The sequence below is a fragment of the Podarcis tiliguerta genome, assembly GCF_965153285.1.
Source record: "Podarcis tiliguerta genome assembly, chromosome: 14".
Lineage (NCBI taxonomy): Eukaryota > Metazoa > Chordata > Lepidosauria > Squamata > Lacertidae > Podarcis > Podarcis tiliguerta.
Genome location: NC_139547.1, coordinates 10,930,349 through 10,944,369, shown reverse-complemented (window position 1 = coordinate 10,944,369; position 14,021 = coordinate 10,930,349). Strand labels below are relative to the sequence as shown.

Sequence of the window (14,021 nt, the reverse complement as noted above, 5' to 3'; positions counted from 1 at the left end):
TGAGAACAGAAATCGTGCTCCGGCGGCGCGGGAGCAGCAGGAGGCCCCATTAGCTAAAGTGGTGCTTCAGGTTAAGAACAGTTTCAGGTTAAGAACGGACCTCCGGAACGAATTAAGTACTTAACCTGAGGTACCACTGTAAGTGTATCATGTTTCAAAATGCCCGGTTGTATCAAGCAGAACTTGAAAGTAGATAGTCGTTTTTGTTTTTGAAACATTCATTTTGCTGCTTGAAGTCCCAGAGAACCTCTCTATTAAATAGCTCATTAGCAGACTTGGGAAAAACTCTTAAGGAAACAGGAGTCCTTGCCCAGAAGCTACAAGCGTGTTTTCTGTTAGAACACCTTCATTTTAAAACCATTACTTTCTCTCCACATTCTTAGTCAGGCACACCCTGAGAAGAAACCCCTGAGGAATATAACTTGTTTGCTTTGTTGTCTAACCAGGAAGTTCTGCCTGATACCACATTCTGGAGAACCTTCTTTTTCAGTTCAGTTCAGCTGTTAGTAAGCAGAATCACAGGAGATTCAATAACCTAATCAGATTATAGCCTCCAAAATATTGCAAGGCTGAAAGGGAAGATATAGCAGGTAATGGGGGCGAGTGAGAAAGATCAGCTCAAAAGCCAGAGAGACTTATATTCCAATCCTACAAATACTTACTCAGAAGAAAAGCTTAGGTCATGGGTAGGCAAACTAAGGCCCAGGGGCTGGATCCGGCCCAATCGCCTTCTAAATCTGGCCTGCAGATAGTCCGGGAATCAGCGTGTTTTTACATGAGTAGAACTTGTCCTTTTATTTAAAATGTATCTCTGTGTTATTTGTGGGGCATAGGAATTCGTACATTATTTTTTTCAAAATATAGTCCGGCCCCCCACAAGGTCTGAGGGACAGTGGACCAGCCCCCTGCTGAAAATGTTTGCTGACCCCTGGCTTAGCTGTTCTATCGGGTTTACACCCAAGTATTCTGGACCACACTTTCAGAACAACAACTTTCTTGTGCCGCACCAATTTTTTTCTTGGTAAGAAATACACGGGGAAACAAAAAGAAACAACTCCTAGCAACGCTCGATTTACAACATGAACACAACTATAATATGATCATGGGACATGCAGAAAGTATAAAACAACACAGCCGCATGAATCATTCCCAAAATATAATGTTGTTCTTGACTCTTCCCACCACACTTTCCATCCTCTCCTGCCCCACCCTTTGAGAACCACTGCCTAAGTATATGTGGACAGGACTGCAGCTTAAATCTCTCTTCAGGTATGCTTAAATAGAAAAATACCTAACAAATTGTTTATACTTGCTCTTCAGTTTTCTCAAAGCTTAGCTGATCACCATATACTTAGATAAGTTTCCCTTCTTACAAAGGATTATGTTACAGAACTATCCAAAAGCAAATAATTAGAATGCAAATCAGCATTCCAAAGCTGAAAAGCTTATTTTATCACTTGTTTTAGTATTAGTTCACTGACAACATGCGGGAGGGAAACCTCCCTCAAAAGCCATGACAATTCCAAACATAGTATAGCGACAAGAAGAAAGTACACATACCAAAGACAGTTTCACTCTATAAAAGTAATCCTAATATAGTCTTATTAACCTTGTTTACACAACTAAACCATACGCCCTATGGCTTGCCCACAATATGTGTAAAATGTATATTTATATGCAATCTTGTATCCAATTACAATTGAAGCCAGTAAGTTTCTTGTGTAACTGGACATAGGATAGCGGCCATGTTAGATAAAGTAGCAAGAAGTTAGCAAGCATAGATAATGGTGCTAGATTCACAGCTGAGTTATGTGTGAGAAGAGAAGATAAACTTACTTTAACATACATATAGTCCAAATCATCACCACTTTTCCAGTATCTCTGGTGGTGCAAACTCCTGGTAATCTGAACAGCAAGCATTTTCGCCTTCACAAGCAATATGTCCTCCACGCAGAAAGACGTATTTCTGAGAGTGGGCAAACTGATCAGCCACACAGTTCAGACTGACTCTAGCAGGCGTCTCCCAGCTCGTCTGCAAGACGGATATTATCCACTTTCAAAGCAACAGAAAAACCAACCATAACGCCCCTGTAAAGGGCAACGTTTGACAGCCATGTCAGATCACTGAATTCCTTCATTGTCAGGGCAATTTGACTTCCTTTGCAGCACAAAGAGCGAGAGTGTTTTCTTTCCGTGCCACTTGGAAGAATGATAAAACCCAACTGTCTTGTGATAGTCATCAAATGGTGATATTCAAAAACATTCCTCCAAACATTACTTTTAAAACAATTAAAAAAAAGTTCCTCTATCCATTTAGAGTAAGCAGAGAGCTTTAAGTGCTCTTACATCTTATCAAATGATGGGCTCCCAATTACTTCCTCCATTAAAATTATAATTTAACAGACAGGGAAGCTCACAGGGATATTCATATTCCATAATTTGCACCATGAAGTAAAATCTGATGCTTAAAAAAAAGTTAAGGCTTCATGATTGCCCTCCCCCCTGTTTCTCTTACTCTTTATTTCCAGCCCCTGTCAACCTCTCCCACACTCAGGCCTGCCTCTCTAACCTCCTGCTTACATCCATTATATGCAAAAAACAACAACAACCCCAAATTCTGCAAAAGGACTACTAAGTCACTATTGCTATCAACAAGACTATCATTCCGGAAATCTATATTCACGCCTATAAAACGGTCAAAATGGTTAAAAGATTACTAGCTGTGCCAGGGCATAGATGAGGATGCTTCACAGAATGCACATCCCATAGAATGCACATCCCACTGTAAAATAACACAGCGCAAAAGAGCAGCACCGAAACTGCAATGTGCATTCTGATGCACATTTGCATATCAGATTCATATCCCAAATTGTTGATACAGTAAACGATACACATGTATCCTCAGGTAGATAGGGGCATTAGCATGGAATAGCTCCCATACCCTGACAAAACCAGCTTATGAATAGTAGCAAAGGTAAATATAGGTGCACCCCCAAGCTACATACCCGTTCCTTCAGAGGGAGTACAGCCTCATCCAGAATTTCCCAAACTTCTAAACCTCAGAAGTGTTTCCATCTTACCAGGATTCAGGATCGGGGGGCGTTTTTTGGCTCTCATCCAGCCCACCACTGCATCCAGACACCAGTTCAAATAACCACAGCTTCTCATGATTCAGATTTAGCAGAGAAGCAAATCTGGGCAATATCTGCATACTGATAGAGCAGTGCCCCCAGTCTCCTCATGGGTGCTCCCAGTTGCTTCAGCTAGATATCAAACAACATTGGGGTCAAAATAGTACCCTGCGAAACCCCACAGCAAAACTGCCAGGGGCAGATACATAATGCCACAAAGCTATTATCTGAACACAGCACCGTAAATAGGGAGTGGAACTGCAATAAATATAGTGCCACCAATTCCCAATTCTTGGAGGTTGCTCAGAAGGAAGCCATGGTCCATGGTATTGAAAACCACTGAAAGATCAAGCAAAAGCAACAAGGTAATACTCCACCCAACCCTCTGCTGAAGCAAAGCATCTATCAGGGTGATCAAGGTTGATTCTGTCCACAAACCAGGTCTGAACCAAGACTAAAAAGAGCTTCCTCCCACATCATCAAACATTAAAAACTTCCCTATACAGATGTACCTTGGAAGTCAAACCGAATCCATTCTGGAAGTCCGTTCGACTTCCAAAACGTTTGACTTCCAAGGCGCGGCTTCCGATTGGCTGCAGGAGCGTCCCGCAGCCAATCGGAAGCCGCACCAGACATTCGACTTCCTAAATTCATTCAAAAACCAGAACAATCACTTCCTGTTTTTGATCGTCCAGGAGCCGAAACATTCCACTTCATAGGCATTCGACTTTCCGAGGTTCCACTGTACAGGGCTGCCTTCAGATGTCTTCTAAATACTGTATACTTATACTGATTGTTACTGATCTCCTTGACGTCCGATGGAGTCATGGTTTAGCATTACAAAGATGAACCACAGTGAACTTTGGGCTCACCTCCTTCTCCTTGCAGTACAGCTGTGAGAAGATAAGGAAAGTTCTCTTTTAGATGAACCTCACTTTAGCATGCGGTCTTGTGGTTAGTCTTAACTTTGGTTAGTGAAAACAAGCCAGCTTCGTGAGCTATTGTTTGAAGTCGGTTTCTTTCCACTATCCACGGAGAATACTATGACCAGGTTAGGACAATAAGTTGAAAGCGGAAGCAAAAGATTCTGAACATCTCGCAGCTGCACCAGAAGAGAGGGAGAAGTGTGCAAGCTCTACCTAGTGATACAAAATCATGTTTTAGCATTGAATACTAATGAAATAATTCCCTCTTACATGGGAGGGAAGGAGGTAACCTCGTTTAAGATGATGCCGCTTACAAACACTTGCATCCATCATCTAAAAACAAAAGTACCATGCTTTTTCTTTAGAACTAACGGGTTTTCTCATATGTCAAATTACTAAAATCCACATGTATACTGAACAAAGATTTCTTTAGTCATGCGACAGCTCCAGAGTTACATATTCATTTAATGCCAATACAGTGGTACCTTGGGTTACAAACTTAATTCATTCCGGAGGTCCGTTCTACACCCAAAACCATTCTTAACCTGATGCACACTTTCGCTAATGGGGCCTCCCGCTGCTGCCACGCTGCCGGTGCGCAATTTCCGTTCTCATCCTGGGGCAAAGTTCTCTACCCGAGGTACTACTTCCGGGTTAGCGGTGTTTGTAATCCGAAGTGTTTGTAAACTGAAGCATTTGTAACCCGAGGTACCACTGTACTGTTCCCCTGCTTAAAGCTCAAGACCTTTAGACAACATATTTCCCAGGCACCTGCCTTTCGTGGATCTTGTTTCTCCAGTTCTAACATACCTAGAGAAACACAGGCAAGACTCCACAATATTTATGAAAGGTGCTAAGAAAAGCCACCTCAAGATACAGAAACAAGATTGATCTGTTTTAAGTGCTTGTATTCTATAACCTACCTAAATTAGGAGGTTGCTTGACTAAATTAGGAGGTTGCTTGCTATAATATTCCCACTTACTTCACATTTATAGCACACTTTTTACCATTTTAATAAATAGTCCCATGATAAATGATTTAGGAGAACACAAGTAGCCAAGGGTGTACCTGGCTTGGACCTGCTTTTTATCATATAACAGCTAAGTACAAGTTACTGCTGAAGGGACACGGGTGGCGCTGTGGGTTAAACCACAGAGACTAGGACCTGCCAATCAAAAGGCCGGCGGTTCGAATCCCCGTGACAGGGTGAGCTCCCATTGCTCAGTCCCTGCTCCTGCCAACCAAGCAGTTCGAAAGCACATCAAAGTGCAAGTAGATAAATAGGTACCGCTCCAGCGGGAAGGTAAATGGCGTTTCCGTGCGCTGCTCTGGTTCGGCAGAAGCACCTTAGTCATGCTGGCCACATGACCCAGAAGCTGTACGCCGGCTCCCTTGGCCAATAAAGCGAGATGAGCACCGCAACCCCAGAATCAGTCACAACTGGACCTAATGGTCAGGGGTCCCTTTACCTTTACAAGTTACTGCTACTAAGCCTTTTAGATGTGCATCGGTACACATTGTGGAGGGAATGCTGCATACGGAAGAAACTCAAAAATCTGCATTGTAAAGGTACAGTATGTGCAAATCCACACTTAGCATCACAGCAGTAGAACTCTGGAATTTTCCATTTCCAATCCTCTTTAAGCTATTCTGCTGAACCATCTCACAAAGTGCTGATTCATGTACTGTGTCACATCACAAAGAAGCAGAATACTGGGAGTGGTTAGTGGTTCTCAGATTTGAGCCTATTCAGCATTTATCTACTAACGATCTGCCACACCCCAGAGTAAATTGGCTTTGCTTTAAGTGGCAAAGGAATTTAAGAGCAAAGCACAAGTGCCACTGTTAGGAAATTGTTAAGGAAGCCTTTCAGGATGAAGCCAGACACATGCTATAAGACTTAACATGATTTTCTAATGTGGGTATCAAAGTCCAAAAGCATGTCACATATGAACACCCACATGCTTTCCATCCTAAATTGTGGATAGACGTGGCCAAAAATTGCCTGACTGATAACTGTGTCAAGGGTAAGGAACACACAGGCTCAGTTGGTTAGAGCATGGTGCTGATAACGCCAAGGTTGCAAGTCATAGAATCATAGAATCCTAGAATCATAGAATCATAGAGTTGGAAGAGACCACAAGGGCCATCGAGTCCAACCCCCTGCCAAGCAGGAACCACCATCAGAGCACTCCTGACATATGGTTGTCAAGCCTCTGCTTAAAGACCTCCAAAGAAGGAGACTCCACCACACTCCTTGGCAGCAAATTCCACTGTCGAACAGCTCTTACTGTCAGGAAGTTCTTCCTAATGTTTAGGTGGAATCTTCTTTCTTGTAGTTTGGATCCATTGTTCAGTGTCCGCTTCTCTGGAGCAGCAGAAAACAACCTTTCTCCCTCCTCTATGTGACATCCTTTTATATATTTGAACATGGCTATCATATCACCCCTTAACCTCCTCTTCTCCAGGCTAAACATGCCCAGCTCCCTTAGCCGTTCCTCATAAGGCATCGTTTCCAGGCCTTTGACCATTTTGGTTGCCCTCCTCTGGACACGTTCCAGTTTGTCAGTGTCCTTCTTGAACTGTGGTGCCCAGAACTGGACACAGTACTCCAGGTGAGGTCTGACCAGAGCAGAATACAGTGGCACTATTACTTCCCTTGATCTAGATGCTATACTCCTATTGATGCAGCCCAGAATTGCATTGGCTTTTTTAGCTGCCGCGTCACACTGTTGGCTCATGTCAAGTTTGTGGTCAACCAAGACTCCTAGATCCTTTTCACACGTACTGCTCTCAAGCCAGGTGTCACCCATCTTGTCTGATCCCCATATGGGACAGGTGTGTATTCCTGCATTGCAGGGGGTTGGACTAGATGATCCTCAGAGTCCCTTCCAACTCTACAAGTCTATGATTCTATATTGTATTTCACGGAACACCTAACCATACTGGACAGAGCCATGATTGACTTTACAACCTTCTTTACTCCTTGTTACTTTGCGTGCATTTGAAACACCATAACCCCAAGATGTACACAAGAAATAACTGCTGTCACTCTGCCGTATTTAAATTGGCTCTGCTGGATGTCTGCTCTTATTAGTGTCATTTAAGCAAGCCGCTTTAAATACAAAAGTGAGGGTGTTTGTTCTGAAGGGTGTTTGGGAGGTTTTGTTGCATTTTTCTTGCTCTGTGAAAAACAGCCCAACTAATTAACTCCGGATGAATAAATACCGTATTTTTTGCTCTATAAGACTCACTTTTTCCCTCCTAAAAAGTAAGGGGAAATGTGTGTGCGTCTTATGGAGTGAATGCAGGCTGCGCAGCTATCCCAGAAGCCAGAACAGCAAGAGGGATTGCTGCTTTCACTGCGCAGCGATCCCTCTTGCTGTTCTGGCTTCTGAGATTCAGAATACTTTTTTTCTTGTTTTCCTCCTCCAAAAACTAGGTGCGTCTTATGGTCTGGTGCGTTTTATAGAGCGAAAAATACGGTTATTATTCGTGGAGCAAAAATTATAAGTTTAATTTTGAACTGTACAAGTCTACATGCATTTCAAAATACATCCCCTATGACCGATTTGTGGAGCAAGAACACACTTCCAGGAACAGAACTCCATCTCCCAGAGTAGGCAGCCCTGCCCAGGCTGATTTCATTTCCTCAGAAGAAACTCAGTGTTCAGATGAAGCGCTCTAAACCACTATTTAGCAGTTGATCTGCTCAAATTTTTCACAGCTTCAGACTTGTCAGTCTACAAAGCTGATTGGAAACTCTTTCGCTTAGTTCACATTTTCCGTTAGCTTAGGTACTGTTTACACAGTGTCTGGGTTTAATTGGGAAGACTCAAACCTGTTTCTGTCTTGCTGTGCTATTGCAATTTTATGGCAAGTTTTTCCAAGAAAACTGTTTCTCTCTAGGCTACCAGCTCCTGCTGTCATATAACTGAGCTTGAAAACTGTGATGATGAAGTATTTCTAGCCACCAGGAAGGAAAAGATAGACAGAAGAATTGGGTAGCAGTGACTAGATCTTTTTGCAGGGACTGGGAATCAAATTTCCAAAAAGCACTACATATAGTAATTTTGAAGAAGTGTTTCATTTTTCAGTAACTGAATTAACAGAGATGGTGGACTAGTGCTACTTTACTTCAGTAAATTGAAAGTAGCTTTATTTATTTCCAATGCTAGCATAACATAGATTTCCATACCATCCTTTACTGAAAATTATCAATGTGGTTACATACACACACATTTATATTATTATATTATATTATATTATATTATTTCCATAAAATATTTAATTACATAAAAAGCAAAATTAAATATACTATTAAAGGACTGAACTCATCAGCCACTAAAAGCCTGCTTTAAAAAGTGTCATTTATTAATTGGTGTCTGAAAAAAATACAAAATTCAGTGGGGCGGTAACTCCACTATTTTCCAATTATATATTCGCAGGAAATGCTGGACAGCTCAACACATAAAATCCAAGAACTTAATACATTTTAAGCATTGAAAGCATATATAAAATAAAATGCAGAAACACAGTGAAGCATCTTCCCTTTATTACTATTATTTTATGATATTTTATTTATTATTTAATATTATTGGAAGGATGATACAGCACAGAAGTGGGCAGCATCTTATTAAAAGAAAAACAGAAATTGTCTTTTAAAAGTAGGGAGAAGTTAGAAAAGCACAACTTGAGATGTGCTTACCCGAGAAAATGTAAGCAAAGGTTCCTACCACTTGTTTTAGAAAATGATGAGTTTTAAACAGCTTGCTCGTGGCTGTACTTGCATCTATCACCACTGAAGTCAATGCATGATGTCATTAATGTGAACACTTATCTCAGTGAGAAGCCCATTATATTTATTTGGAGTTTTAACTAAGTCTCCTGCTGGCTACAAATAAGGCCTAGGTACTTTTCTGCAGAAAAAACACAAATATGACTTGTAGACACACTCAGATATTGATTCATCTGCATTTAGATCACTTTGCTTTTTCTTCTGGGTAATTCCTAGGAAATAGAATATGGTCTAAGAGTGGAGGAACTTCTTTGACATGTGAATATTTTTCTATACACCATAATCACTTCACACAAACATTAGTTTGCTTGGTCTGTAGAAAGTGCCAACTCCAGCTAGCGCATAGCTCCTGGTGTGATTCATGTCTGACAACACTTTACGCATAAATGCCCACTATAGTAAAAAAAAGATCCGGATGCTATAATGCCTTGTTTTCTTTTGTACCAATTACCAAATTGTGTAAATTACAATCTCCACATTAGCATTTCTCGTATGATTTAAACACAAATGAAGCCTTACATGCTCATAGTATCAAAAAAGAAAACACTAGCGGGCAGTTCATATTTTTATGACTCCTTCAATCCAGGAAAATCAGGTGCTCAGATAAATCCAACACACAAAGTCCTTTAATGTTGCTTTTAATTACAAAAAGTCTCAACTGCACTTACATGAAAGTAACGGTGCTGGAGGAGACTCTTGAGAGTCCCATGGACTGCAAGAATATCAAACCTATCCATTCTAAAGGAAATCAGCCCTGAGTGCTCACTGGAAGGACAGATCCTGAAGCTGAGGCTCCAAGACTTTGGCCACCTCATGAGAAGAGAAGACTCCCTGGAAAAGACCCTGATGTTGGGAAAGATGGAGGGCACAAGGCAAAGGGGACGACAGAGGACGAGATGGTTGGATAGTGTTCTCGAAGCTACCAGCATGAGTTTGACCAAACTGCGGGAGGCAGTCGAAGACAGGAGTGCCTGGCGTGCTCTGGTCCATGGGGTCACGAAGAGTCGGACACGACTAAACAACTAAACAACAACAACAACCCCACTGAACTCAATTGGACTTACTTCTGAATAGACATGTATAGGATTGCATAGTTAGTCTCTTCTCCACTCCCCCAAAAAGAATGGGCTTCATAAGATCACTATAGACCTTCAGCATGAAGTTTACCTCCCAGTCCCTACTTACACTGGACTGTTATTCTTCTACTTCAAATGATTCCACATGCACCAGAGATAAGCTTTTCCAGAGAAGCCAAACACTAATTAAAATTGTGTCCAAAATGAGTTATAAAATAATAGCTAGTTCAAGAACACACACAGTTAAAAGTACAGACTCTACCCCAAAGCTAAAAAGTACCGTATTTTTCGCCCTATAGGGCGCACTTTTGCCCCGCCAAAAATGAAGGGGAAATCTGTGTGCGTCCTATGGGGCGAATGCAGGCTTTCGCTGAAGCTTGGAGAGCGAGATGGGTCGGTGCGCACCGACCCCTCTCGCACTCCAGGCTTCAGGAAGCTATCAGCAAGCCTGGGGAGCCCGCGGGAGTTCCCGCAGGGCTCCCTAGGCTGCGGATAGCAGCCTGCTGCCCAGAGCGCTGGGCGCTCTGAAGCAGAACGCCCCACGCTTCGGGCAGATATCCGCAGCCTAGGGAGCCCTGCGGGAGTTCCCGCAAGGCTCCCTAGGCTGCGGATAGCAGCCTGCCGCCCGGAGCACTGGGCGCTCTGAAACAGAACGCCCCGCGCTTCGGGAAGATATCCTTTTCTCCTCTAAAAACTACGGTAGGTGCGTTTTTAAAAGCTCGGGCTTCCCCCGCGGCTGGGGTGGGGAATAATTTTTTTTCCCTTTATTTCCCCCCCAAAAAATTAGGTGCATCCTATGGGCTGGTGTGTCCTATAGGGCGAAAAATACGGTAAACACAATATTAATATATACACTTACAAAAAGCTTGTGTTCTTGTACTGCAAGCTTTATGAACCCGAACTGAATTCCACCAAGCAGAATTAAAAGAAGAACCTAGACTGAAAAACATTCAGATGATGTTCCATAGATTGAATAAGAGGTTATTTGTTTTGAATGGCAAGACCCAAATTCTATGCTACCTATATTGTTCACAGAAAAATTGAAATGGATTGCATTGTATGGCTGGCCTGATGACTACCTAGCTAGCTCAGTTGTCTTTGTTATTAGAGCAGAAGATGAAGTTGACTATACAAAGAGACCCAGTGAAGTTTTGCCAGAAGACACAGCTTAGAATTCAAGCTTATGAATGCAATAAATGAGATTAAAATAGATATTAATTTAAATGCATTAGCGATGAGAATTTGACATTCTCAATCTCTGGGCTTCACAGAACCCCATCAGGCCTAGAAACAAAAAATATCGGTAGCAAAGCTAGGGATTAATTTAAGAAGCATATTCAAGAAGCATGGCCACAACACCCTGAGCTAGAGAACTCTGTGACAATACCACATCTATACATATTGAAAAGCTGATATTTCACATATCATGATATCTAATGTGATCACCGGAGACATATGATGCATCTACCAAGCCCTTTTCCTCTTATTCTGTATAGCATATTTCCCTCATCAATTTGTATGGAACAAGAGAAATAGCTGGGGAACTGTTATCTCCCTCCTCACAGGCATTTTTAAATAAATAAAAAGAACCTCCAAACGACAGCATGAGGCACATGACTGAGGTTTGGCTACACATGTAGTCAATGTGTGTGCTCCATGTCTATAGCTATGGCCATAATTAAAGTTTAGCTTGGGAACCAAGCGTGATGCTGCATGCTGCAATTAGAGTGTTCTTTGTATGAGTTATCCCAACACATCACACAGCCCAATTCATTAGCACTGAAGCTTCCCCAAGGGAGCTGCCGAGTCAGGCTGCTAAGAGACAAGGAGCTTGCATCGCCTGCCCTTCCCTCCCTTGGCATAACCTAGCTTTCATCCACCACCAGCTGCGCATCCCTGGAAAACAAGGGAACCTAAAAACCACCACTGCCAAGGACTGCACTCTGCATTATTTCCTTCCAAACTGCAAGTGTTTTCATTACTGTGCAAAAACAAACACCGTCTGATTGTAAGGAAATCAAGCGTGACTCATGCTTATCTAACAGAAGATGTAAAAATGCAATGGTTTGAGAGCGAGCACGTAGCTGGGATTATTATGAGCAGAATTCCTCATCAGGCAAGCAGCAATACAACCGACAAAGCAAACTCTCCTCCACCACCCAAAGCTCCAGCCGCAATAAACGATGCTAGGCTTTCAGGTGCCACAAGATGACAGCATGTGGCGAAAATGTTAAAGGGGGGGGGGGTGGAGAGAAATAGCTGAGGAAGAGGACATAAAACAAGGTAACATGTGAGCGAGCTGCTCCAAATGAGGAGCAGTCCCTTTGTTTTCTTCACTTTCAGGTCACCAGGAAGGAGAGAGGAAGGAGACGCAGGCAAGGGAGATGCTCCTCAGCCACAGAGGCCCTGACAGGAAGGTGACAACCGGCCCATCCCAGCCCCGCCACCCCCGGGATGTACAGGGAGGTATAATAGCATCAGGGAGCCGGAAGGGTCCCGGGGTCATCTAGTCCAACCCCCTGCAATGCAGGAATCCAGCTCGCCCATGACAGGTGGAGCACCCAACCTCTCTGCTGGTGAGGGAGGCCAGCTCCTCCTTCCCTAACCCAACATCCTAAAATAAAATAAAAAAAAGGTGGGGGTGGCAGAAAGAGAGATGAGGGAGAGAAATGGCTCATAGGGACCAAGTCCCGTCTCCTCCATCACTGCTGTGTGTGACTCATAGACACCACCATCGCTCGTCAAAGGCCTGGCCCCATTCACTACACACACACACACACACACCCCCCACACACACACACACCCGTCCCCTTGGCAACGAGGCCCACACCCCTCCCGCGGCGTTGCCAAGCACCCTGCGACGGCCTCGGCCTCCCCTTGCCATTCATTCCCGCCTTTGCAAAGCTGAGGGGAAAAGCGTAGGCCGCGTTGGAGCCCGTTTCTCCCCCCCCCCCCCCCCGCTGCTCACCTTTGTGTACAGCTCGGACGCTGCCATGGCTGCAGCGGCGCTGCAGGGGCTGCTCCAGGCGGCCGGCCGCGATGGCAGCGGCTCTTCGCCTCCGGGCTGAAGCGAGGGAAGCGGCGAGGGAGGGAGGGAAGCCGGCCAGGCAGGCAGCCAGCCAGCCAGGCCGGGGCGGGGCGCAGGGCGGGGCGCGCGCCGAGAGAGGCGAGGCGTCTTGCCGCGGCGCCCCGCTCACGGCTGCCGTTTCTCCTCAGGAGGCGGCTGGGCTGGCCTCGCCATGTTGCTACCTGGGAAGGGCAGGGAGGATGGGGGTGATGCAGGCGCGCAGCCGGCTCCCTCCTCCTCCTCCCGCTCCGGCTGCAGGGGCTCTTCGTGCATTGTGGGTACCAGCCGGCGCCGGAGAAAGGGAAGGCGGCCGCCGGGCGGCTCTCTCGTGGGCGCGCGCTGCCTCCCACCGGCCGCGCGGGCGAAGTGTCGGCGGGCCGAGGCGAGGAAGGAGAAGCCTCACTCACCCCCGGGCAGCTCGCTCCCTGGCCGAGTCCGGCCTCCCGCAGAAACACAGAAGAACCTGCGGGTGGGGTGTTGTTTTTGTGTTTATTGAGAAAAGGCTTCGCAGATTTGCATCGCGAGCCTCGGTTTGCATCCTTTCTCGGATGCATCCTTTCCAAGAGCAGGGCTGGATTTAGGTTTGATGAGGCCCTGAGCTGCTAAAGGTAATGGGGCCCTTTATATATCCAGCTGTCATTTGTCAACAACAAATTGTCGCTGTTTTTTGTGTTGAATATATGCTATATGGTCATTTACGGACCTAATAGGTATCTAAAGCCGTTTACACATGCAGAATGTAGGCACCCTATACAGTGGTACCTCGGGTTACATACGCTTCAGGTTACAGCGCAGTTAAACTACAGAGCCTAGGGCTTACCGATCAGAAGGTCGGCGGTTTGAATCCCCGCGACAGGGTAAGCACCCATTGCTCGGTCCCTGCTCCTGCCCGCCTAGCAGTTCGAAAGCACGTCAAAGTGCAAGTAGATAAATAGGTACCACTCCGGTGGGAAGGTAAACGGCGTTTCCATGCGCTGCTCTGGTTCGCTAGAAGCGGCTTAGTCATGCTGGCCACATGACCC

General features: G+C 44.6%; 1 protein-coding gene across 8 annotated transcripts in view; it reads right to left on the bottom strand.

The window, feature by feature from the left end:
- The window catches only part of MYO5A (myosin VA), a 120,437-nt gene extending 107,102 nt beyond the window's left edge, over positions 1–13,335 (bottom strand). For 4 of the 8 annotated variants that reach the window (XM_083411759.1, XM_083411761.1, XM_083411762.1 and 1 more), the window contains exon 1: positions 1,837–2,224. In XM_083411759.1, the coding sequence (XP_083267885.1) occupies positions 1,837–1,920 (84 nt within the window). In that variant the 5' untranslated portion in view covers positions 1,921–2,224. Of the gene's footprint in view, positions 1–1,836; positions 2,225–12,900 lie in introns of those variants that run through there. The other 4 variants (XM_083411760.1, XM_083411763.1, XM_083411765.1 and 1 more) reach the window with 2 other exon arrangements.
- Between the last annotated feature and the right edge of the window lie 686 nt (positions 13,336–14,021).